This window comes from Podarcis raffonei, chromosome 10 (genome assembly GCF_027172205.1).
Source record: "Podarcis raffonei isolate rPodRaf1 chromosome 10, rPodRaf1.pri, whole genome shotgun sequence".
NCBI lineage: Eukaryota > Metazoa > Chordata > Lepidosauria > Squamata > Lacertidae > Podarcis > Podarcis raffonei.
In genome coordinates this window covers 76,608,877-76,633,158 of record NC_070611.1, presented here as the reverse complement: position 1 = coordinate 76,633,158, position 24,282 = coordinate 76,608,877, and the positions used below count along the sequence as shown (strand labels likewise).

The 24,282-nt window shown below is 47.4% G+C and overlaps 2 protein-coding genes and 1 pseudogene across 2 annotated transcripts; all 3 read left to right on the top strand.

The window, feature by feature from the left end:
- Nucleotides 1-24,282, top strand: part of LOC128421753 (zinc finger protein ZFP2-like) — a 461,814-nt pseudogene that overhangs the window by 315,550 nt on the left and 121,982 nt on the right.
- LOC128422906 (zinc finger protein 160-like) lies at nucleotides 2,770-5,085 on the top strand. The gene has a single exon (XM_053407525.1). It carries the CDS (start codon nucleotides 2,770-2,772, stop codon nucleotides 4,483-4,485), a length of 1,716 nt encoding a protein of 571 aa, XP_053263500.1. The 3' UTR covers nucleotides 4,486-5,085.
- On the top strand, nucleotides 12,481-13,784 carry LOC128421754 (oocyte zinc finger protein XlCOF6-like). Its single transcript, XM_053404939.1, has one exon. It carries the CDS (start codon nucleotides 12,694-12,696, stop codon nucleotides 13,693-13,695), a length of 1,002 nt encoding a protein of 333 aa, XP_053260914.1. The 5' UTR covers nucleotides 12,481-12,693; the 3' UTR covers nucleotides 13,696-13,784.

Here is a 24,282-nt window from a genome sequence, read left to right as displayed (position 1 = left end):
TTAAATATTTGGGAATCTGGTTAACCCTTAAGAATCTTGATTTGTTTCAGAATAACTATGAGCCAGTGTGGAAGGGAATAAAGAAAGATCTAGAGGTGTGGGGTCGAATGAAGTTATCTTTTGGGGGGAGAATTTCAACGATTAAGATGAGCGTGCTGCCAAAGATGTTGTTTTTGTTTCAGACAATTCCAATAATCAAGGGGACAGTGATCTTTAAAGAATGGCAAAGAGCAATTTCAAGACATATCTGGCAGGGTAAGAAGCCAAGAATTCAGTTTAAGTTATTAACGGATGCGAAAGAAAGAGGAGGCTTCGCCCTGCCAGACTTGAAATTATATTATGAAACTTCATGTCTCTGTTGGTTGAAGGAATGGATAAAGTTAAAAAAGACTGATTTGTTAGATTTAGAAGGTTTTGATAACAGATTTGGCTGGCACCCATATTTATGGTATAAGAAGAAAAAAATCCATAAAGGTTTCGAAAACCACATCTTTAGAAGATCTCTCATAGAAATATGGGAGAGGTATAAAAGTTTATTAGAACCAAGAATTCCCCACTGGCTATCTCCGTTAGAAGTTATGAGTCTTAAGAAAGTCAATTTAAGGTGGAACTGGATTACATATAAAGAATTGATAGTAAAAGAAGGAGGAAAATGGAAAATGAAACCTTATGAAGATGTGAAGGAGCATGTATATGATTGGTTGCATTATTATCAGGTTAATGAAATGTTTAAAAAGGATTTTAAAGAAAGAGGTTTTGATGAAAAAGAATCAAAATTTCAAATGGAAATAATAAATAATGAGTACAAAATTTTATCTAAAATGTATAAAATGTTGCTGGAATGGTATACAAAAGACGAGGAAGTTAAATCGGTTATGATACACTGGGCCAGAGATTTGGGTCATAATATACAGTTCAATGACTGGATAAAATTATGGAATGAAAATATAAAATTTACGGCATGCACTGCGTTAAAGGAAAATGTGATGAAAATGGTTTATAGATGGTATATTACACCCGTAAAATTGGCAAAAATGTATAAAACATGTAATAAGGGTTGGAAATGTAAAGAAAAAGAGGGAACATTTTACCATATGTGGTGGGATTGCAAGAAGGTGAAGGGTTTCTGGGAATTGATATATAATGAGTTGAAAAAGATGTTGAAATATACATTTGTTAAGAAGCCAGAGGCTTTTCTTTTAGGAATAGTAGGAAATGAGATAAATAGAAAGGACTGTAAACTTTTCCAATACGCAGTAACTGCAGCAAGAATACTACTGGCTGGCCCAAAAATGGAAACAGGAACAACTACCGACGTTAGAAGAATGGAGAATGAAACTGATGGACTATGCAGAACTAGATAAACTAACGGGGAAGATCAGATATCTACGAGACCAAAAGTTTATTGAAGATTGGGGAAAATTTTCAGATTATTTGAAATGTATATGTGATGAGCAAACAACGCTAGTGGGATTTCAAGAAGCTCTGTGAATGTTTGAGGAATATTGTGTAGAAGAAAAATAAGAGGGTGAAGGTATATAAATTGCAATATAAAAATTAGGAAATGTGTAATTAAAAAATTGAATAATGGATGATTGTTAGAGAGGCTGAAGGAAGTCCAAAAGAGAAAATATGTGATAAATTTCAATTGGATATTATAAATGTATGTTGGAAAATCAATAAAAAATATTTATAATAAATAAATAAATAAGTACAAAAAATCTTTTCTAAAAAAACCTGAAGCTTTTTTATTGGGATTGAAAGGGAAGGAAATTAAAAAGAAGGATAAAAATCTTTTCTTGTACGCCACGACAGCAACTAGAACTATGTTGGCCCAGAACTGGAAAACTGATACTCTACCTACAATCATGGAATGGCAGACCAAAATGATGAATTACGCAGAATTGGCTAGATTGTCGGGGAAAATACGGGACCAAGATGAAAAGAAGTTTGTTGAAAATTGGAGTAAATATTTGGTATATGTAAGAGAAAATGGTAAAACTTTAAAGACACTGGCAGGGTTGGAGTAACTCTAACGGCATAAGACAAAATAGTATTAAATAGAATACGCGTTGTTATAACTATATGATACTTACCGAAGAGATGAAGGGAAGTCCGAAGCTCGGCAGAGCTTAAGGCTTAGGTGGATGAATAAATGTATAATGAGTGTATGTATTCTATGTGTATGTGTAATAATGAAAATCAGTAAAAACTGATTAAAAAAAGAGAGAGAGATAGAGGTGGATGGAGGATTATGATGCCGAGGATGGGGAATGTCCAAAGGAACGATGAACCAGAAAAAGGGGGGCCTCTTCATGGACAGAGAGCAGCTGCCTTTCCTGTGAGGAAACAATTAATTTGAAAAGGCTGTATTCCAAGATCATATTGTGCTATTAACAATGAGTGAGGATTATGAAAGGTGGTGATGCATTACTATCATTTGACATCATTGCATCTTCATTTCCTAAAAACTGGGAACATGGGTAGGAGGTGGGGGAATATAGGAAATGTTGAAATAAGAAAAGCTGCTAATGGCATTTGATGTGTTCTCTTTCCCTTTGTTCTCTTCCTTGAAACCAAAATAGGATTGCCTTTCCGCCCATTCTGAAGAAGGTGATACAGAAGACAGTCAGAATTCTGGGAGATGGGGAACCTTTCGTTTCATTAGGAATAGCCATTAAAAAGTGTGAAATGTGGAATATGCTTCACTGAATGAGCACACATATCTCACATCAATTAACTCAAACAGAGGAGAAACCATTTAAAGGTATGGAGAGTGGAAAAAGTTCCACTGATAGTGGAAAACTTAGAGAACATCAACGAACTCACATGGGCAAAAAACAATTTCAATACAGGGAGTGTGGGACTCACACAGGGGAGAAACCATTTAAATGCCTGGAGTGCGGAAAGAGCTTTAGTGAGAATGCAACACTTACAAGACATCAACAAACTCACACTGGGGAGAAACCATTCAAATGTATGGAGTGCGGAAAGAGCTTCAGTCAGAATAGCAATCTTAAATTGCACCAGAGGATTCACACAGGGGAGAAACCATATAAATGTATGGAGTGTGGAAAGAGCTTCAGTCAGAGTGGACACCTCAATATACATCAACAGACTCACATGGGGGAGAAACCATTTAAATGCCTGGAGTGCGGAAAGAGCTTTAGTGATAAAGGAACACTTAGAAGACATCAACAGACTCACACAGGGGAGAAACCATATAAATGTTTGGAGTGTGGAAAGAGCTTTATTGATAATGGAAAACTTAGAAAACATCAACGGACTCACACAGGAGAGAAACCATTTAAATGTTTGGAGTGCGGAAAGAGCTTCCTTTTCAATGTAAACCTTAGAACACATCGACGGACTCACACAGGAGAGAAACCATTTAAATGCCTGGAGTGCGGAAAGAGCTTTAGTGAGAATGGAACACTTAGAAGACATCAACAGACTCACACAGGGGAGAAACCATATAAATGTTTGGAGTGTGGAAAGAGCTTCAGTTTCAATGGAAACCTTAGAACACATCAACAGACTCACATGGGGGACAAACCATTTAAATGTATGGAGTGCGGAAAGAGCTTTAGTGATAATGGAAAACTTAGAAAACATCAACAGACTCACACAGGAGAGAAACCATTTAAATGTATGGAGTGTGGAAAAAGCTTCAGTTACAAGGCAAGCCTTAGATTACATCAACGGACTCACACAGGGGAGAAACCATTTAAATGTATGGAGTGTGGAAAGAGCTTCAGTCAGAGTGGACAGCTCAATATACATCAACCGATTCATACAGGGGAGAAACCATTTAAATGTTTGGAGTGCGGAAAGAGCTTTAATGACAGTGGAACACTTAGAAGACATCAACGGACTCACACAGGGGAGAAACCATTTAAATGCCTGGAGTGTGGAAAGAGCTTTAGTGAGAATGGAACACTTAGAAGACATCAACAGACTCACACAGGAGAGAAAACATTTAAATGTATGGAGTGTGGAAAGAGCTTCAGTTACAAGGCAAGCCTTAGATTACATCAACGGACTCACACAGGGGAGAAACCATTTAAATGTATGGAGTGTGGAAAGAGCTTCAGTCACAGTGGACAGCTCAATATACATCAACCGATTCATACAGGGGAGAAACCATTTAAATGTTTGGAGTGTGGAAAGAGCTTTAGTGAGAATGGAACACTTAGAAGACATCAACAGACTCACACAGGAGAGAAAACATTTAAATGTATGGAGTGTGGAAAGAGCTTCAGTTACAAGGCAAGCCTTAGATTACATCAACGGACTCACACAGGAGAGAAACCATTTAAATGTTTGGAGTGCGGAAAGAGCTTCCTTTTCAATGGAAACCTTAGAACACATCGACGGACTCACACAGGGGAGAAACCATATAAATGCATGGGCTGCGGAAAGAGCTTCAAGCAGAGTGGGCACCTTAGAAAACATCAGCAGACACACAGCGGAGAAACCATTTAAATGTATGGACTGTGGAAGCAGCTTCAGTCAGAGTGGAACCCTTGATTTATGTCAACAAACTCACACAAAACACAAACCTTATATATATGAGGAAAGTAGATAGAGGTTCAGTCCTAGTGGAAGTTCTAAATCAACAGACTCACGGACAGGAAGAACTTTAGTACTTGAAACCTGTCAGATGCTTAATGCTGTCCAGCTGGCATAGATAAGACTCCGGGCTCCCAGCCAGTTCCAAACTATTTGATTTATTTGACAAAGTTCAAAAGTACATCTCCAGCGTTTCAATTTGCGTCCTTCCCCTTTGTTGCACAGTTGCCGCGTCTACTCTTTCTTTTTCCTTTTCCGTACCCAGCATGCAAGTCTGTGGAAACCCCTCCCCTGACTTCCTCTGTGTACAGAATGACTTGTTCCAGGCTCATCCTCCTCCCTCTCTACGTCAGACCCACTGTCGGACGACAGGCTGCTAATGATCTCTTTAGGCTCTCTATAATTGCTGGTTTCTGTTCTTTCATCTTTTCCCGTTTGCCTCTCCCTGACAAAACCCTTCAAACCATCTACAACCTCAAAGAGGAGAAGCAGTTTAAATGAAAAGATTGCAAAAAGTGCTTTATCTATAAAGGAGTGTTTATCTGGACTGCTGGTGGTCAGTGAGGATTAGGGCCGGGCGATATATTGTTCCAAACTGGTTTCTAGACCACATCGTGATAGCCTTCCAAAAGCAATGGATATGGCAACACGCCACAGATCACACTGTGTGTTTCTGGGATGCTGATTTGCCTGGAAGCAGCCGGCAGAAAGCTTTTCTTTGTGAAGCCCCTGCAGATGCTGAGTTGCTGGCTTCCCTCCCAGACGACAGGAAGCGAAAGACACACCTCCATTGCCCTGCGTCCTTCCAGCCTCTTTCCTCCCTTGCTCCCTTCTGCCGGTGTGTCTGCCTGACTTAGATATCCTGTGTACTGTATTTTTTTACTGCTGGAACTGGATTTGCTCTCAGGAGCTAAGTTTTGTGCCTCACTGGGGACCCAGTGAGAACTGTATGCTTTGAAAGCTAAGTAAACTATTACTGAAGAAGTCCTGCTGCCTCTGTGCGTGTTTTTGACCTCAGTGGGGGATTTGCTCTACATGTGGCCCCTACTCTGCTCATTCCCTGGAGTTGCTGTACTCAAGCATGCAAGACGGGTGCATCTGTGTGCACTCAAAAGCAAATAAAGTAGGACTCGCTTTTCTAATGAGAGTGCAGTGGTACCTTGGGTTACAGACGCTTCAGGTTACAGACACTTCAGGTTACAGACTCCGCTAACCCAGAAATAGTACTTCGGGTTAAGAACTTTGCTTCAGGATGAGAACAGAAATCGTGCGGCGGCAGCGGGAGGCCCCATTAGCTAAAGTGGTGTCTAAGTTAAGAACAGGTTCAGGTTAAGAACAGACTTCCGGAAGGAATTACGTTCTTAACCTGAGGTACCACTGTAATGTGTTTTCAACTGTTTTTATTGGTTTTTTAAATTTTGTAATCTGCTCTAGGAGATTCGGATTACAGACAGGGAACTAACAGTAATGATGATGATGATGATGATGAAGTTATATTGCTTAACATGCCCCCTCCCCAGTCATGAATACTTGTGGGCACTCCTGGGTCCATCATGGTCGCTTGAGGCCCATGTCCAGCTCAGGCTACTTCCCCACCCCACAGACCTTTTGGGACAGAAAAGACATGGCCCTGGTCCTCCCTGCTCTGCACCAGATGGGATGGTTGCAACGCTCTCTGTGTGGAACTGCCCTTGAAGGCGACTTGGGAACTGGCCCAAAATGCAGCAGCCAGATGATTGGCTGGGCTGCCTCTCTTTATGAATGGCATTTCTCTCCCACCTCCTTGTCCAAGGAGATCAAGGTGGCATCCAGGGGTCTACCCCTCCCCACTGAGTCCCCCCACAACAAACACATTGGATTCCTGTTTTAAAACAGTTGCACTGGTTGTTTCCTTTCCAGCAGGACCTCTCCTGCTCTCAATGCCTTGGCTTGTGAGACCTCCAGTGGTGCTTTCATAGAACTGTAGAGGTGGATGGCACCCCAAGGATCATCTAGCTCAACCCCAGGCAATCTCAGAGGCCACACTTGCATCTGGAGGAACTGAGCACTGGAGGAGAAAATGGGCCCTGCAGGATCAGGCCAGAGGCCTCCCTCCTATAGGGGAGACAGAGAAGAGGAGCCACCCATCGCCCTCTCCTCCTCCTCCACAGATTGGCCTCCTCCTTTTTTAACACCACCTTTATTGGTGGCCTCTGCCTCTTGTGGGAGGGAGTTCCACAGGTTTTACTCTGCCCTGCAAGAGGAAGCGCTTTCTCTTCTCTGCCTTCCTTCCTTCACCTTTCACAAGTGAGGTTTTAGGGACCAGGGTATATTTCATGTCTGAATGTTTCCATCTGCGGACAACCTCTGTTATAAAAGGGGACTGATCCATACATCTGAATGGGGTTTATTTGCATGCATTTCAGCGCTCCTGGATCCAAGGGGCCAGCAGTGCATCCATGCAAAGCAAGAGCAGAGCTGCCGCCCTCCTGCGACCCTCCCCGCCCTGACTTGCCCCCCTCTCGCCATGCAGCACTGGGACCCCCGCTCTCCCCATGGGCCCTATCCTGGGAGAGAGGAGACTCAGCAGGCGCCCCCAGGCAGCCTCTGCAGAGCCGAACCGACGGGACCCCCACACGCCCGACTTCTTGCAGGAAAGGGGGGGTTGGGCTTTCGCTCTGGAGGACCCTGCCCCCCCTCTTACTTTCCTCTCTAGGAATCTAGCTCGTTTCCGTTTAACCGTTGGCAAGCCGAGCGCACCCAACTCACGCCTCTCCCTCTCTCGAGAGCAGGAGCATCGCGCACCAATGGCATCCCGAGAAGGCGGAGGAGGAGAGGTTTATGGATTACTTCCGGCAAGGGATCCCTCAGTTTTGGACAGCAGCTGAACGGCCCCCTAACAGCTGGCCCCTGAACACGGGTCCTAAGAAATCTTCACTGGCTCCCGGTCCGTTTCCGAGCACCATTCAAAGTGTTGGTGCTGACCTTGAAAGCCCCAAATGGTCTCAGCCCGCGGAAAACATTTCCGCAAAAAGACCAAAACTCCGGCATGTAGCCGCAGGTGATACAATAGGAGCCTTTCTGCAAATGGCCTTTGCAAGACAACTCACTGGGTGGTAACAAAGTATACACATTTGCCTCTTTACAACGTAGCCCCGTTTCCTCAACGAACCCACCCGTTTCTTGATGAAATAGAACTTCTGCCAGGAAAACCTGAGCTGAAATAGTAAGGAGAGCAAAACAGAAGCCCTGTCTGACCCCAGTCACGTGGCAGGAGAATCTTCCTGAGCCCCCCCCCCTCCGTGAGATGGGGGTGCTGAAATAGGCATCCCGATGGACAGACTTGTCATGTTGCCAAAACAGGAACTCGGAGTCTGATCTGATTTCCGTGTACAACTCTTTTTGTGACGCAAGCGGGGATGTTTTTGGGGTGCTCTCTCTGTGACGGGGGGGGGGCTACTATCTGAGGGTGTCCAAATTGCAACGCGCTTTATTTCTGGGCTGCGTCACTCCTCGCATGGGGGGGGGGGCTCTGCCTGCAAACAGACCAACAGCTGCCTTGCTTTCTTCCTGGCCTCCTTGTGCCACCTCTGACGGATACACAAGGGAGGAATTTTACCTGGGTGTCTGGTGTGTCTCTCTCTGTGTGTGCAAAAGCCCAAGCCCCATTTTTCCCGTAATACAGGAGTCACAGAGCCCCACCCGCTGCTCAATGTGCAACAATACCGTCCTAAAACATGGGGTGGATCTAAGCTCATGGCCTGGGGTGGGGGAAGGAAGGATTTTGCAATGTAAAGATTGTAGGGGGGACCCCGCTTTGCAGCTGGATGGCCCGGATCAGCCCCTCCCGCGCTCTCCTAGTAAGGGGGGAGGGGGGAAACAATTCTTCCCCTCCCTTCCCGGCACAACCTGCTTTCACGCCGCCCCCACAACCCTCAATCCCCCCCCCCAGTATGTCACACCTCTTCCTCCTCCTCCAATCCGGCTTCTGTTTCCGGAATGAGCGGAGAGAGCCCCCCTCCCAACCTGCCTGCTTCTCCCGGAAGCGGAGCTTCCACTCCGGATTGCTGCTCTGCCCCCCCGCCGTAGCTCGGGGGGGGGGGGCTTTCGGAAAAGGGAGAAGGGGCGGCAGGTAAACCCCCCCACACCCACGTGGATGTTGCAGGAAAGGAGAATCGGGAGCGAGAACAAAGAGGTAAAGGGGTCGCGGAGGAGAGAGGAGAAAAGGATCCAGAGACCCCTCCAGCTCCCCCAAGCGCCTTCCGTGGGGTCTGGATCCCTGCGCGCGTGCTGCGAAGGGGGCTTTCCTTGGCCCCTTGGGTGCCTTGGCAGCGGCGGACATGGGGAATCTAAGCAGGGGGTCCCCACGAGGACCCCCATTGCCCGTTTCCCCCGCGCAGGCATTCCTGGGGTCCTGTGGGCTCCGCACGGATAAAGCCAGGCCATGAAAGGGTTAACGGGCATGAGGGACGCCTGGATAGAGACCCCCGTCCCTAATCTGCTCGTCTTGGGGTGGACCCTCAGGATGGAAAGATGGGGGATGAGGGCTGAGGGCTGAGCCGCGCCAAGGGGGGCCTCTGGGTGCAGGGGAGACTCTGGGACAGAGGGAGGGAGTCGAGGAAGTGGGGAGGGGGAGCATCCCTGGGGCAGGGAAGTGCAGCACTGGTGGGGGGGAGAGAGGAAGACCAGTCTTTGGGGACACTTCTCCATGGTGGCGCCTGCGGGGATTTTCTGGAGGGGCCGCCTAGGCTTCACACTCCAACCCAGGAATCGGCCACCCCTTCAAGGCGACCAGAGAGGGATCCCTGAAAAGTGGGGGTCCAGTCCCCCACCCCTCCTTCCTGTAACCTCCATCCTCTTCCCACCTCATAAGCCCCCATAAGCCCCTGCCCTGTCCAGGAAGAGAGGAGGGGAGAGGCCTTCTCGGAAGCAGCTCTTCGGTTCCGCAATCCCACCCAGGAAGCAGCCAGGAACCTTTTCCTCTCTCTCAGGCTTCCATCTTTAAGTTTCTCTTCCACTGCCTGGTTCCAGTACAAAGAAAAGACAGTAAAACATCAGACATTAAAAACCTCCCGATAGAGGGTTGCCTTCAGCTGTCTTCTAAATGTCAGAATGTTGCCCATTTCCTCGCCCTCTGCCTGCTTCCCTGTAACTTCGCATCTGGGGGGGGGGGAATCAGCAGAAGACCTTCGAAGGACCACCTCCCTGTCCACATTGAGCGATTTTGGGGGAGATGCTCCTTCAGGTCTACAGGGCCGAGGCTGTTGAGGGCTTTAGGTTGCAGATCTTGCTGCTCCATAACGATCTCATTCAGCAAATAAATTTATTACTGAAGGCAAAGAAGCATAACAGGATCCAAAAAATAGCAAAAACTTAACTTATGTAAAACCCTAACTCAGCATACCAAAACAGCACTCAAGTATGAATCACACAAGCAGAGTGGAGAAATAGCAGACTAGGAAGTGGGACCAGGTGCCTTTTGGCCTTGTAATTTATATTCTATTAAATGTCAGAGTAACCTTGGGACTGGATAACAAGCCTGGCTCACTCCAGTTTAAATCAGCTTCATCTGGTTCCCCAAAACAAGAAAGGTTCTTCATAACCTCATCACAACTTATCCCACCACCAGCTCTCAGCAGAAAGGAAACTGCCAAGTTTCAGGAAGCCTGCATTAGATCAATATTTTTCTATGCCTGGAAAATGCAACCATGACAATTTAAAGATCAGCACTAACAATTTGAAATGTACTTGAAAATGTGCTGGGAGCCAGGAAAGATCCTTTAGGAGCAGTGATATGTGGTCTCGGTGGCTGCTCCCATTCAGTTGCAGTTTTGGGTAACCTTCTAAGGTAGCCCCATGTAGACCACATAGCAGTAGTCCAAGCCGGAAACAACCAGAGCATGCACCACTCTGGCGAGACAGTGTGCGGGGAAGGAGGGTCTCAGCCTGCGTTCCAGATGGAGCTGCTAGACAGCTGCCCTGGACACAGAATTGAGCTGCGCCTCCATGGTCAGCTGTAAGTCCAAAATGACCACTAGGCTGTGCACCTGGTCCTTTAGGGCCATAGTTACCCCATTCAGGACCAGGGGGTCCCCCACACCTGCCCACCCCTTGTTCTCCAGGGACAGTACTTCTGTCTTGTCAGGATTCAACCTCAATCTGTTAGCCGCCACCCATCCTCAAACCACCTCCAGGCACCAACACAGGGCATTCACCGCCTTCACTGGTTCCAATTTAAATGAGAAGAAGAGCTGGGTATCACCCACATACTGGTGAACACCCAGCCCAAACCCCTGATGATCTCTCCCACCAGCTTCATATAGATATTAAAAAGCATGGGGGAGAGGACGGAGCCCTGAGGCACCCCACAAGTGAGAGCCCAGGGGTCTGAACACCCATGCCCCAACATCAATTTCTGGACATGGCCCAGGAGGAAGGAGCGGAAGCACTGCATAACCATTTCCCCAGCTCTCCTCGAGGGTCCAGAAGGACACCATGGCCAAAGGTCTCCAAAGCCACTGAGAGATCTAGCAGAACCAGGAAATAGCTTTCCCCTCAGACTCTAGCGCATCCGAGATTATCAACGAGCACAACCAGGGCAGTTTCTGTTGCATGATGAGGCCTAAATCCCAATTGGAAGGATAATGGTGGCAGAAGCTTTCCTGGTCCTGCACCCCCAAAAGCTCCAGGCACAAGACTTTCATTAGCTTTGAAGGGGCCGTCGGATACTTGGTGGCCTTTTCTTCAAAAGACAAATATTCTGAATACTTTTTAATTGATGTATGATGTAAATAGTGCTTCTGTTTTACATATTCCACATTGGAGAGATTCTGATACACAGATCTGAGTTCATCGCTCCCCCTGAAACTGATGTGTTAGCAGCACTACAAGCCTGGGCAGTGTGTTTGGGGGCCCTGGGCTGCCTAGACAACAAGACACCCTTCTCAGCCTTGCTTATATGGTCCCAAGGAAAGCAGAGCAGTACGTTAGGCACCAGCTTGGCTGCAAGAGTGGCTGGAAGGAGGTGTGCAGGACACCATGTAACTATCTTAGAGACTCCACTCTGGATTTGTGTAGGTTTTCCTCCATAGCCTTTTCTTCTTCTGAAGATAACTCACGAGGCAGCAAAGTATTACGACCAGAGTTTTCCTTCTCGATGGGCTTCCTTCCCTGGTTGACGAGCCCCATCTGCCCTTCACTTTCCTCTGCAGCAGGGGCAGAATCTGCTTTCTTGACTGTGGGATTCACTGTTGTTCTCATCCTCTCCATCCACCAGGGCCTGCCTTCACCTGCAGCAGAATTCCCTAATAAACCAAGGATTTGAGACCCATCAGCTATCCTCACCTGGTTTAGCCGGCCGATTGAAGCCGTTCCTGGGATTGTGGCCTCTGTTGCATGCTGACAGCTTCTGGAAGCCACAGGTGAGAGCTGACTGCAGGGTGGGGACCAATGGTGGATAAATTACCCCATAAGGTGCATGACATTTCCCCCACCAAAGGAACTACCGCTCCCCTAACACCCCATGACATTGTATGATTATATTTAAGACAGAACAGGAACAAATTCATGTCCCCAGAAATAACACAACCTCAGTCCATTAGTGAATCAATACTACATTTTCAAGGTACTACATATTCCACTAAGTACAGTTTATCATTTGGCCTTGAATATCCTGCTTTTCTGTGTCATTTTAGGATAGTCCTGCGTCAGAAGATGGGCATGAGATCAGACAGGACATCATTCTTTAAAAAATCAAGCTGCTTTATGAACATTGGTTGAGGATTTTGATAGTTGCTCATGAATTATTATCATTTGATGACATTGCAACTTCACTTCCTAAAAAATGGGAACATGGATAGGAGTTGAGGGAATGTAGGAGACATTGAAATAGGAGAAGGTGCTAATGGAACTTGATTTGTTCTCTTTCCCTTAGTTCTCTTCCTTGAAACCAAAACAGGATTCCCTTTCCTCCCACTCTGAAGAAGGAGATGGAGAAGGCAGTCAGAACTCCAGGGGATGGGTCACCTCCCCCCCCCCATTAGGAATAGAAATTAAAATGTGTGAAATGCGGACTATGTTCATTGAATGAGCACACATAGTTCACATCAATGACCTCCAACAGGGGAGAAACCATTTAAAGGTATGGAGTGTGGCAAACGTTTCACTGATAGTGGAAACCTTAGAACACATCAACGGACTCACACAGGGGAGAAACCATATAAATGCCTGGAGTGCGGAATGTGCTTCAGTGAGAATGGAGACCTTAAATTACACCAGCGGATTCACACAGGGGAGAAACGATATAAATGTATAGAGTGCGGAATGAGCTTCAGTCAGAATGGAAGCCTTAGAAAACATCAACGGACTCACACAGGGGAGAAACCATATAAATGTATAGAGTGTGGAAAGAGCTTTAGTGTTAATGGAAGCCTTAGAAAACATCAACGGACTCACACAGGGGAGAAACCATATAAATGTATAGAGTGCGGAATGAGCTTTAGTGATAATGGAAACTTTAGAAAACATCAACGGACTCACACAGGGGAGAAACCATATAAATGTATAGAGTGCGGAAAGACCTTTACTGGTAATGGAAACCTTAGAACACATCAACGGACTCACACAGGGGAGAAACCATTTAAATGCCTGGAGTGCGGAAAGTGCTTCAGTCGTAATGGAGACCTTAAATTACACCAGTGGATTCACACAGGGGAGAAACCATATAAATGTATAGAGTGCGGAATGAGCTTCGGTGATAATGGAAGCCTTAGAACACATCAACGGACTCACACAGGGGAGAAACCATATAAATGTATAGAGTGCGGAATGAGCTTTAGTGATAATGGAAACCTTAGAAGACATCAACGGACTCACACAGGGGAGAAACCATTTAAATGCCTGGAGTGCGGAAAGAGCTTTAGTGTTAATGGAAACCTTAGAACACATCAACGGACTCACACAGGGGAGAAACCATTTAAATGTATAGAGTGCGGAATGAGCTTTAGTGATAATGGAAGCCTTAGAAGACATCAACGGACTCACACAGGGGAGAAACCATTTAAATGCATGGAGTGCGGAATGAGCTTCAGTCAGAATGGACACCTTAGAAGACATCAGGAGACACACAGGGCAGAAACCGTTTAAATGTATGCACTGTGGAAGGAGCTTCCGTCAGAGTGGAACCCTTGATTTATGTCAACAAACTCACACAAAACACAAACCTTATAAATATCAGGAAAGTAGATAGAGGTTGAGTGCTAGTGGAAATTCTAAATCAACAGACTCACGGACAGGAAGAACATTAGGAATTGAAACCCTTCAAACCATCCACAAACTCAGAGAGGAGAAGCAGTTTAAATGAAAAGATTGCAAAAGTGCTTTATTTACAATGGAGTGTTTAAGGAACATCCAGGGACTCTCACATGGAAGATCCCATTTTGGTGTCTGGAGTGTGGGACATCTTCCTCTCAGAGTCCACCCTTTTCTTCACAGAAATGAACTCGGCAGGAAATCAGTCTTTAACACATTTTTTGTATATGAAGTTCTGGTATTTATGTGTAAAACAGTATAGTAATGAAATATTGAAGGCAATGTCAAACAATGTGATTATAATCTAAGATGTAAAGTACCTTTCAATAGAGAAGGGGTGAGGGTTTATCTGGATTGCTGGTGGTCAGTGAGGATTAAAGCTGGGCGATATATTGTTCCAAACTGGTTTCTAGACCACATCGTGATAACCTTTCAAAAACAACTGATATGGCAACACACCACAGATCACAGTGTGTGTTTCTGGGATGCCCATTTGCCTGGAAGCAGCCGGCAGAAAGCTTTGCTTTGTGAAGCCCCTGAATATGCCGAGTTGCTGACTTCCCTCCCAGAAGACAGGAAGCGAAAGACACACATCCATTGCCCTGTCTCCTTCCAGCCTCTTTCCTCCCTTGCTCCCTTCTGCCGGTTTGTGTGCCTGACTTAGATATCCTGTGTGCTCTATTTTTTTACGGCTGAAACTGGATTTCCTCTCAGGAGCTAAGTTTTGTGCCTCACTGGGGACCCAGTGAGAACTGTATGCTTTGAAAGCTCAGTAAATTATTACCGAAGAAGTCCTGCTGCTTCTCTGTGTGTTTTTGACCTGAGTGTGGGACTTGCTCTACACGTGGCCCCTACTCTCCTCCTGCCCTGGAGTTGCTTTACTCAAGCATGCAAGACGGGTGCATCTGTGTGCACTCAAAAGCAAATAAAGTAGGACTCGCCTTTCTATGAGAGTACAGCGGTACCTTGCGTTACAGACGCTTCAGGTTACAGACTCTGCTAACCCAGAAATAGTACTTCGGGTTAAGAACTTTGCTTCAGGATGAGAACAGAAATCGTGCTCCGGCGGTGTGGCAGCAGCAGGAGGCCTCATTAGCTAAAGTGGTGCCTCGGGTGGGGTGCTGTCTTGCTTTGGACATGAGGGAGAGCAGAGATGATTCCTTGGTCCTGATGTGTGCTGAATAAACTGCTTGTAAATCTGCTCACATATGCCTCTCCAGCCACTTCTCTTGTGCCTTTACTCTGCTGAGTGTGCATGCCCAGCTTCTGAAGCTCAGGTTGCAGTTTCATGCTGATCCAAGGGCTGGAGATCGCCCAGCACAGCTGGGGGGCTGCCATTTGCCCCCAATTCCTTGGCTGCATCCCAACACTAAGCACTGGAGGAGAAAATGAGCCCTGCAGGATCAGGCCAGAGGGCTCCCTCCTAGAGGGGAGACAGAGCAGAGGAGCCACCCATCACCCTGTCCTCCTCCTCCTCCACCACAGATTGGCCTCCTCCTCTTTTAAACCACCTTTATTGGTGGCCTCTGCCTCTTGTGGGAGGGAGTTCCACAGGTTTTATTCTGCCCTGCTAGAGGAAGTGCTTTCTCTTCTCTGCCTGCCTTCCTTCCTTCCTTCCTTCCTTCCTTCCTTCCTTCCTTCCTTCCTTCCTTCCTTCCTTCCTTGCACCAGTGAGGTTTTAGGGACCAGGGTATATTTCATGTCTGAATGTTTCCATCTGCGGACAACCTCGACTTCTTGCAGGAAAGGGAGGGATTGGGCTTTCGCTCTGGAGGACCCTGCCCCCCCGTCTTACTTTCCTCTCTAGGAATCTAGCTCGTTTCCATTTAACCCTTGGCAAGCCGAGCGCACCCAACTCACGCCTCTCCCTCTCCCGAGAGCAGGAGCATCGCGCTGCAATGGCATCCCGAGAAGACGGAGGACGAGAGGCTTATGGATTACTTCCGGCAACGGATACATTCAGTTTTGGACAGCAGCTGAACAGCTGGCCCCTGAACACGGGTCCTAAGAAATCCTCACTGGCTCTAGATCCGTTTCTGATCACCATTCAAAGTGTTGGTGCTGACCTTGAAAGCCCTAAATGGTCTCAGCCCGATGAAAACATTTCCGCAAAAAGATCAAAACATGTAGCCGCAGGTGATACAATAGGAGCCTTTCTGCAAATGGCCTTTGCAACTCAACTCACTGGGTGGTAACAAAGTATACACATTTGCCTCTTTGCAATGTAGCCCCGTTTCCTCAATGAATCCACCCATTTCTTGATGAAATGTAACTTCTGCCAGGAAAACCTGAGCTGAAATAGGAAGGAGAGCAAAACAGCAGCCCTGTCTGACCCCCGTCAGCCTCCAGACTCCCCCAGTCACGCGGCAGGAGATTCTTCCTGAGCCCCCCCCCTCCGTGAGATGGGTATGACATCATGGATGATCCAGTGATGATCCATATGACCCATTGATGATCCACATGATCCAAGCAGACTGGGCCAAAGAGCAGGTCTCTAGGCCTGAATGAAACGGGTCTGCGATGATGGATTCTGGAGTCAAGAAATCCGCCCTTTCCAGTGATCTCTCAGGCTGGCCAGGAAAAGGCAGGGAGCAGGAATCCTCAGGCATCCCGGTTGACAGACAGACTTGTCATGTTGCCAAAACATGGAGTCTGAGCTGATTTCCATGTACAACTCACTTTGTGGCGCAACCGGGGATGTTTTTGGGGTGCTCTCTCTGTGACGGGGGGGGGCTACTATCTGAGGGTGTGCAAATTGCAACGCGCTTTAGTTCTGGGCTGCTTCACTCCTCGCATGGGGGGGGGGCTCTGCGCGCAAACAGATCAACAGCTGCCTTGCTTTCTTCTTGGCCTCATTGTGTCGCCTCTGAGGGAGACACAAGGGAAGAATTGTGTTGGGGTGTGTGTGTGTGCAAAAGCCCAAGCCCTATTTTCCCCATAACACAGCCAACCCGCTGCTCAATGTGCACAAATACCAAAAACATGGAATGGATCTAAGATCATGGCGTGGGTGGGGGGAGGGAAGGATTTTGCAATGTAAACATTGTAGGGGGGGGCCGCTTTGCAGCTGGATTGCCTGGATCAGCCCCTCCCGCGCTCTCCTAGTAAGAGGGGAGGGGAAAAACAATTCTTTCCCTCGCTTCCCGTCACAACCTGCTTTCACGCCGCCCCCAAACCCTCAAACACCCCCCCCCCCGGTATGCTGCACCTTTTCCTTTTGCTCCTCCTCCCCGCAATCCGGCTTCTGTTTCTGGAATGAGGGGAGAGAGCCCCCCCTCTCAAACTGCTTGCTTCGTCCGCAAGTGGAGCTTCTACGCCGGATTGCTGCTCTGCTCCATAGCTCTAGGGGCGCGCGCTTTTGGAAAGGGAAGGAGGGGCGGCAGGACCCCCCCCCCTCCGTGGATGTTGCAGGAAAGGAAAGGAGAATCGGGAGCAAGGACAAAGAGGTAAAGGGGTCGCGGAGGAGAGAGGAGAAAAGGATCCAGAGACCCCTCCAGCTCCCCCAAGCGCCTTCCGTGGGGCCTGGATCCCTGCGCGCGTGCTGCGAAGGGGGCTTTCCTTGGCCCCTTGGGTGCCTTGGCGGGGGGGGGGGCATGCACCACCCATTCAGGGGATCCCAGCGAAGCGCCCTCGCCCCATTTCCCCCGCGCAGGCATCCCTGGGGCGCTGTGGGTTCCGCGCGGAGAGAGGTGGGCCATGAAAGGGTTAATGGGAGTGAGGGACGCCTGGATAGAGAACCCCCGTCCCTCCCCTGCTCGTCTTGGGGGGCCCTTCTGGACGGAGAGATGGAGGCGCAGGGCGAGCGGTGAGCCGCGCCAAGGGGTGCGGGGCCTCTGGGTGCAGGGGAGACTCTGGGACAGAGGGAGGGAATCGAGGAAGTGGGGAGGGGGAACATCCCTGGGGCAGGGAAGGGCAGCAATCCGGGGGGGGGAGAGCTAGGTAGACCAGTCTTTGGGGACACGTCTCCATCTTGGCGCCGGTGGGGATTGTCTTGACTTCTCCCTCCCACCCAATTATCGGCCACCCCTTCAAGGCAACCAGAGGGATCACTGGAAAGTGGGGGGTCGTGTCCCCCCTCCCATTCCTTCCTGCAAACTCCATCCTCTTACTGCCCCATAAGCCCCTGCCCTGTGCAGACGCAGCGCTTCTGCCCAGTCCAACCATTGTTCCCCTGGAGAGGAGAGGAAACATTAAACATTAAAATCCTCCTGATACAGGGCTGCCTTCAGCTGTCTTCTAAATGTCAGAATGTTGCCCATTTCCTTACCCTCTGCCTAATTCCATGTACCCTCGCTTCTCGCCGGGAAGGAACCAGCAGAAGACCCTCAGAAGAGGACCTCAGTGTCCAGACTAAACCATGGGGGTGGAGACGGTCCTTCAGGGCAGAGGCTGTTGAGGGCTTTAGGTTACAGATCTTGCTCCTCCATAATGACCTCAAGAGCAAGTTTGACGTAAAATTTTTGAGTAGTAAAAAACCCTCAGAGGCAGCAAAAATTTTATTCAGCAAATAAATTCATTACTGAATGCAAACAAGCATAACAGGATCCAAAACATAGCAAAGACCTAACTTAAATAAAAACCTAACTTGGCATACCAAAGCAGCACTCAAGTAAATAAAAAGAATTGTCCAGTAGCTCCTTAGAGACCAACTAAGATTGTCCTGGGTATAACCTTTGGTGTGCATGCAAACTTCTTCAGATACACTGAAAGAGAAGTCACCAGACCCTTATGTATAGTGGGAGGGTGGGGTGGGGGTTTTCTCAAAAGGGTAGTAGGAGATGGGTATGGTAAAGCTGTTGACGACTGTTAATGACTGCAATTAGTCCTACAGGAAAAAGCATTGGATAGTATGCATACTAACTAGCTTTAGTATGTGTAATGAGACAAGAATCCAATATCTCTATTAAGACCAGGTCTCTCCAGAGTTTTCAGTTTATTAATAAGTTGTAATTCAGCAACTTCTCTTTCAAGTCTATTTCTGAAATTCTTTTTTTATTAATTTTGACTGCGTCAGACCAATACGGCTAGCTGCCTGAATCTAGCACTCAAGTAAGACGCACACAAGCAGAGTATTGAAATAGCAGAATAGGAAGTGGGACCAGGCGCCTTTCAATACTGCAATTTATAAACAATTCAGTGTCAGAGTAACATTGGGATGGGATAACAAGCCTGGCTCACTCCAGTTTAAACCAAAATCAAGGAAGGTTCAGCATAGTCTCATAACAACTGATCCCACCACCTGCTCTCAGCAGAAAGGAAACTCCCTTATCAGCTAAAATGTTCCAGGTAGAGAAAACTCCAGCTTTGAATCACACAGAGTAGAACCTTCTTGAAGCAATAAACCAGGAATGATCTGTCTACATTAGATCAATACTATTCTATGCCTGAAAAATGCAACTATGTCACTTTAAAGGTCAGCACCAACAGTGTGAATTATGACTGGAAATGCCCTAGGAGCCAGGGAAGATCCTTTAGGACCAGTGATATGTGGTCTCGGCGGCTGCTCCGAGTTATTAGTCTAGCTGCCCCATTCTGGATTAGTTGCAGTTTCTGAGTCACCTTCAAAGGTAGCCCTACGTAGAGCACATTGCAGTAGTCCAAACTGGAGATAACCAGAGCATGCACCACTCTGGTGAAACAGTCCGAGGGCAGGGTGGGTCTCATCTGGTGTACCAGATGGAGCTGGCAGACAGAACTGACCTTTGCCTCCATGGACAGCTGTCTGTGCACCTGGTCCTTTAGGGCAGGCATCCCCAACCTTCGGCCCTCCAGATGTTTTGGACTACAATTCCCATCATCCCTGATCACTGGTCCTGTTAGCAAGGGATCATGGGAGTTGTAGGCCAAAACATCTGGAGGGCCGCAGGTTGAGGGTGCCTGCTTTAGGGCCACAGTTACCCCATTCAGGACCAGGGAATCCTCCACATCTGACTGTCCTCCAGGGACAGTACTTCTGTCTTGTCAGGATTCAACCACAGCCGCCACCCATCCTCAAACCACCTCCAGGCACCAACACACGGCATTCACCACCTTCACTGGTTCCGATTTAAATGAGAAGAAGAGCTGGTTTTCACCCACATACTGGTGAACACCCAACCCCAAACCCCTGATGATCTCTCCCAGTGGCTTCATATAGATATTAAAAGGCATGGGGGAGAGGACAGAGCCCTGAGGCTCCCCATAAGTGAGCACCCAGGGGTCAGAACACTCATCCCCCAACACCACTTTCTGGACATGGCCCAGGAGGAAGGAGGGGAACCACTGCACAGCTGTGCCCCCAGCTCCCCTAGAGGGTCCAGAAGGATACAATGGTCAAAGGTCTTCAAAGCCGCTGAGAGATCCAGCAGAACCAGGAAACAGCTTTCCCCTCAGACTCTAGCCCATCAGAGATCATCAAGCAGCACAACCAGGACAGTTTCTGTTGCATGATGAGGCCTGAATCCCAACTGGAAGGATCATGGTGGCAGAAGCTTTCCTGGTCCTGCAGCCCACAAAAGCCTCAGCCACAATACATTTATAAGCTTTCAAGTGGCCACATGATACATGGTGGTCTTTTCTTCAACTTCAGGCCATTAATGAATCAATATTACCTATTCAAGGATGAAGTTTCCATTAAGTACACTTATCTATTTTCCTTGAATATCCAGCTTTGTCAGTGCCAGATTAGGATAGTCCTCTGTCAGAAGACAAGCACAGGATCAGGCAGCACATCATCATTATAAAGAACCATTGGGGTGGGTGTTTCCGCCTGGGATTCCCATGTGCCATCTGCTTTCCTTCTGCTTCTCCTGCTCTCTCCATGCAATGTGAGGCATGTAGACAGAGGTCCATCTCCAAGAACAGGAGCTTCCCTGAGCACCCATTCAGCTGATCCCAAGCACCAAGCCTTGTCACTAGTTCTCTGACTGACCCAGACCACAGTCCCTGGAAGAGATGAAGGCCTGGGTCTCCCAAAATAGTCCATATGGACCTCCTGAGGTCAGTGGGACTGTGCAGGTGATTCATGAAGATCTAGAGATGGAAATGGGGGCAACCACTTGATTTGAAAGGCAATCCCACAGGACAACAGTATTCCATGATCATGCTGTGTTCTTAAAGATGATTGAGGATTATGAAAGTTTGCTGATGCATTACTATCATTAGACATCATACCATTTTCATTTCCTAAAAATTGGGAACATGGGTAGGACATGGGAGAATGTAGGAGATGTTGAAATAAGAGAATGTGCTAATGGCGGTTGATGTGTCCTTTTCCCCCCTGTGTTCTCTTTCTTAAAACCCAAACAGGATTTGCTTTCTGTCCACTCTGAAAAAGGTGATGGAGAAGACAGAATTGCAGGGGACAGGGCACCGTTCGTTTCATTAGGAATAGCCATTAAAATGTGTGAAATGTGGAATATGCTTCACTGAATGAGCACACATAGTTCACATCAACGAACACAAAAAAGAAAGAACCCCAAAAAACACAAAAAAGAAAGAAGGTATGTAATGCGGAAAGAGCTTCTCTTTCAATGCAAAACTTAGAACACACCAGCAGACTCACACAGAGAGAAAATGTTTTAAGTGCAGGGAGTGTGGGAAGAACTTCAGTCAGAGTGGAAACCTTAAATTGCACAAACGGACTCACACAGGGGAGAAACCGTTTCAGTATATGGAGTGTGAAAAGAGCTTTAGTGATAGTGGAAGCCTTAGGAACCATCAACTGACTCACACAGGGGAGAAACCATTTAAATGCATGGAGTGTGGAAAGAGCTTTAGTGAAAATGGAAGCCTTAGTGTAATGGGAAATGGTGTTGCTCATGCGTAAAACTCCAAACTGCTCCAAGCAGGTTATATAGCTCAAACTTTCCCTGGTTTGACAGCGCCTTGCAAACACGACTGTCTTAATCACTGCCAGTATCCGTCAGTGGGCGTTTCCTGAACTTCTTCCAACATAAAAATTCCTTGACCCCCCAATCTCCGCCTAGCTTCTCTGCGCGGAAGCCTTCTGCGCAGAGTAGGCGTGCCAAGCGGAGGTCCTGCGCTCTCCCCACTGATCTCACTGGAAGAGTCTCGGAGCCCTCCCTCCGAAGTACTCTCAGCCTCCCCTTTCTTCCTGGTGTCACCTTGGTTTCCTTCCCCAGCGGAAGCTCTCCCTCTCTCCTTGCTGGTTCCCTCTCCTGCATCCTCGGAGCGACTTCCCTCTCTGTTGATCTTTGATGTCAGTTCCCTGACACTTAGGAACCATCAACGGACTCACACAGGGGAGAAACCATATAAATGTATTGAGTGTGGAAAGAGCTTTAGTTTTAGTGGAAGCCTTATAACACATCAACGGATTCACACAGGGGAGAAACTAAATAAATGTATTGAGTGTGGAAAGAGCTTTAGTGATAGTGGAAGCCTTAGAAATCATCAACGGACTCACACAGGGGAGAAACCATTTCAATGTATTGAGTGTGGAAAGAGCTTTAGTGATAGTGGAAGCCTTAGAAATCATCAACGGACTCACACAGGGGAGAAACCATTTCAATGTATTGAGTGTGGAAAGAGCTTTAGTTTTAGTGGAAGCCTTAGAACACATCAACGGACTCACACAGGGGAGAAACCATTTAAATGTATCAAGTGTGGAAAGAGCTTCAGTCAGAGTGGAGACCTTAGGAACCATCAACGGACACACACGGGAGAAACTGTTTAAATGTATGGACTGTAGAAGGAGCTTCAGTCAGAGTGGAACCCTTGATTTATGTCAACAAACTCACACAAAAGAGAAACCATATACGGTAAATATCAGGAAAGTAGATAGAAGTTCACTCTTAGTGGAAGTTCAAAATCAACAGACTCATGGACAGGAAGAATTTAAGGGTTGAAAACCCTTCAGACCATCAACAAACTCAGAGATGAGCAGCAGTTTAAATGAAAAGACTGCAAAAAGTGCTTTCTTTATAATGGAGTATTTAAGGAACAGGGACGCGGGTGGTGCTGTGGGTTAAACCACAGAGCCTAGGACTTGCATCAGAAGGTTGGCGGTTCGAATCCCCATAACAGGGTGAGCTCCTGTTGCTCGGTCCCTGTTCCTGCCGACCTAGCAGTTTGAAAGCATGTCAAAGTGCAAGTAGATAAATAGGGACTGCTCCGGCGGGAAGGTAAACGGCATTTCCGTGCGCTGCTCTGGTTCGCCAGAAGCGGCTTAGTCATGCTGGCCACATGACCCAGAACCTGTACGCTGGCTTCCTTGGCCAGTAAAGCGAGATGAGCACCGCAACGACAGAGTTGTCCTTGACTGGACCTAATGGTCAGGGGTGTCGGTTCAAGCCAGCAGAGCCAGCGAAGTCCAGAGGAAAATTGGCCACCCTCCAGGTGCCCGGCTTGAATCCTTGTTGACCTCCCTGGCTGCATTCTCCAGCAGGATCAAGGCGAGGTCTCTTCGGCGATCCTTTTCAACGTGAAAAGAACACACCATTCCTCCCCCTCCCATATCCAGGGGGGGGGGAATGAGACAGACAGAAATATATTTACATGTCTTTATTCCTGTCTTTCAGCAGTACAGAGAAAACACGTCTGTACCCTCTGATTCACAACTGCAGAGAGAGAATAACTCCACCCATGTACTTCCAGTACAGGGTCATGTGCCACTCTGAGCTAACATCCGGTGCTCAGTACACTGTCTCTTGTTCCCACGGTACATTCCAATAACATCAGTTTCCTGTTTACCATTCCAGCCACCTGGAGCTCGCTTCTGCATTGCTCCTTTTTCGTAACATCCTCCCCCAAAAGAATCAATGCGTGTTGCGGCAAGCAAAGCGTGATCCAGAGAAGAAAACAAACAGTTGTTATACACATAACACTCCCCTGTTGTTTCAGTTCCACTCTTGGAACTCCCCGCCACTGGTTTTCCCAGTGTACCTCTCTGGTTGTCTGGTTTCCAAGGAATGAGTGCATCTGCACTACCTTGGCTAGCTACTCTCTGTTGTGTCTTTGTCTCTGACTTAGACACAGCTCCAACCTGTCCTCGGTTGTTTACAACAGCAACACATGCAACAGCTAAGTTAGCAAACTCTTCTGAGTACCTCTTGGGTGGTTGACCCTTTGTAACTCTCTCAGACTTACGTATGAGGTGCTGATCCTCTCTGCTCACTGGTCCAGTTTCAGGACTCTTTGGAGAACCAGTTCCAATGGTAAACAGTGGTTCATCCTTCGCCTGTGAAGGCCTATCCATTGTGTGAGACTTCCTCTCAATGTCTGTGACAACTGAGCTCTCCGAGCTATCAGTGTCATCACTCTCAGTACCACTGTAATCAGTAAAATCATCATCATCTGAATCATCCTCAGTGGGAAATGTGTGTACTATCACTCTCTCCTGTTCAGGAGCACTCTCTAGAAATTTTGTGAGAATCACCTGACCAGATTCAGACAAAATTACTCTGTAGAGACCCTTTTCAT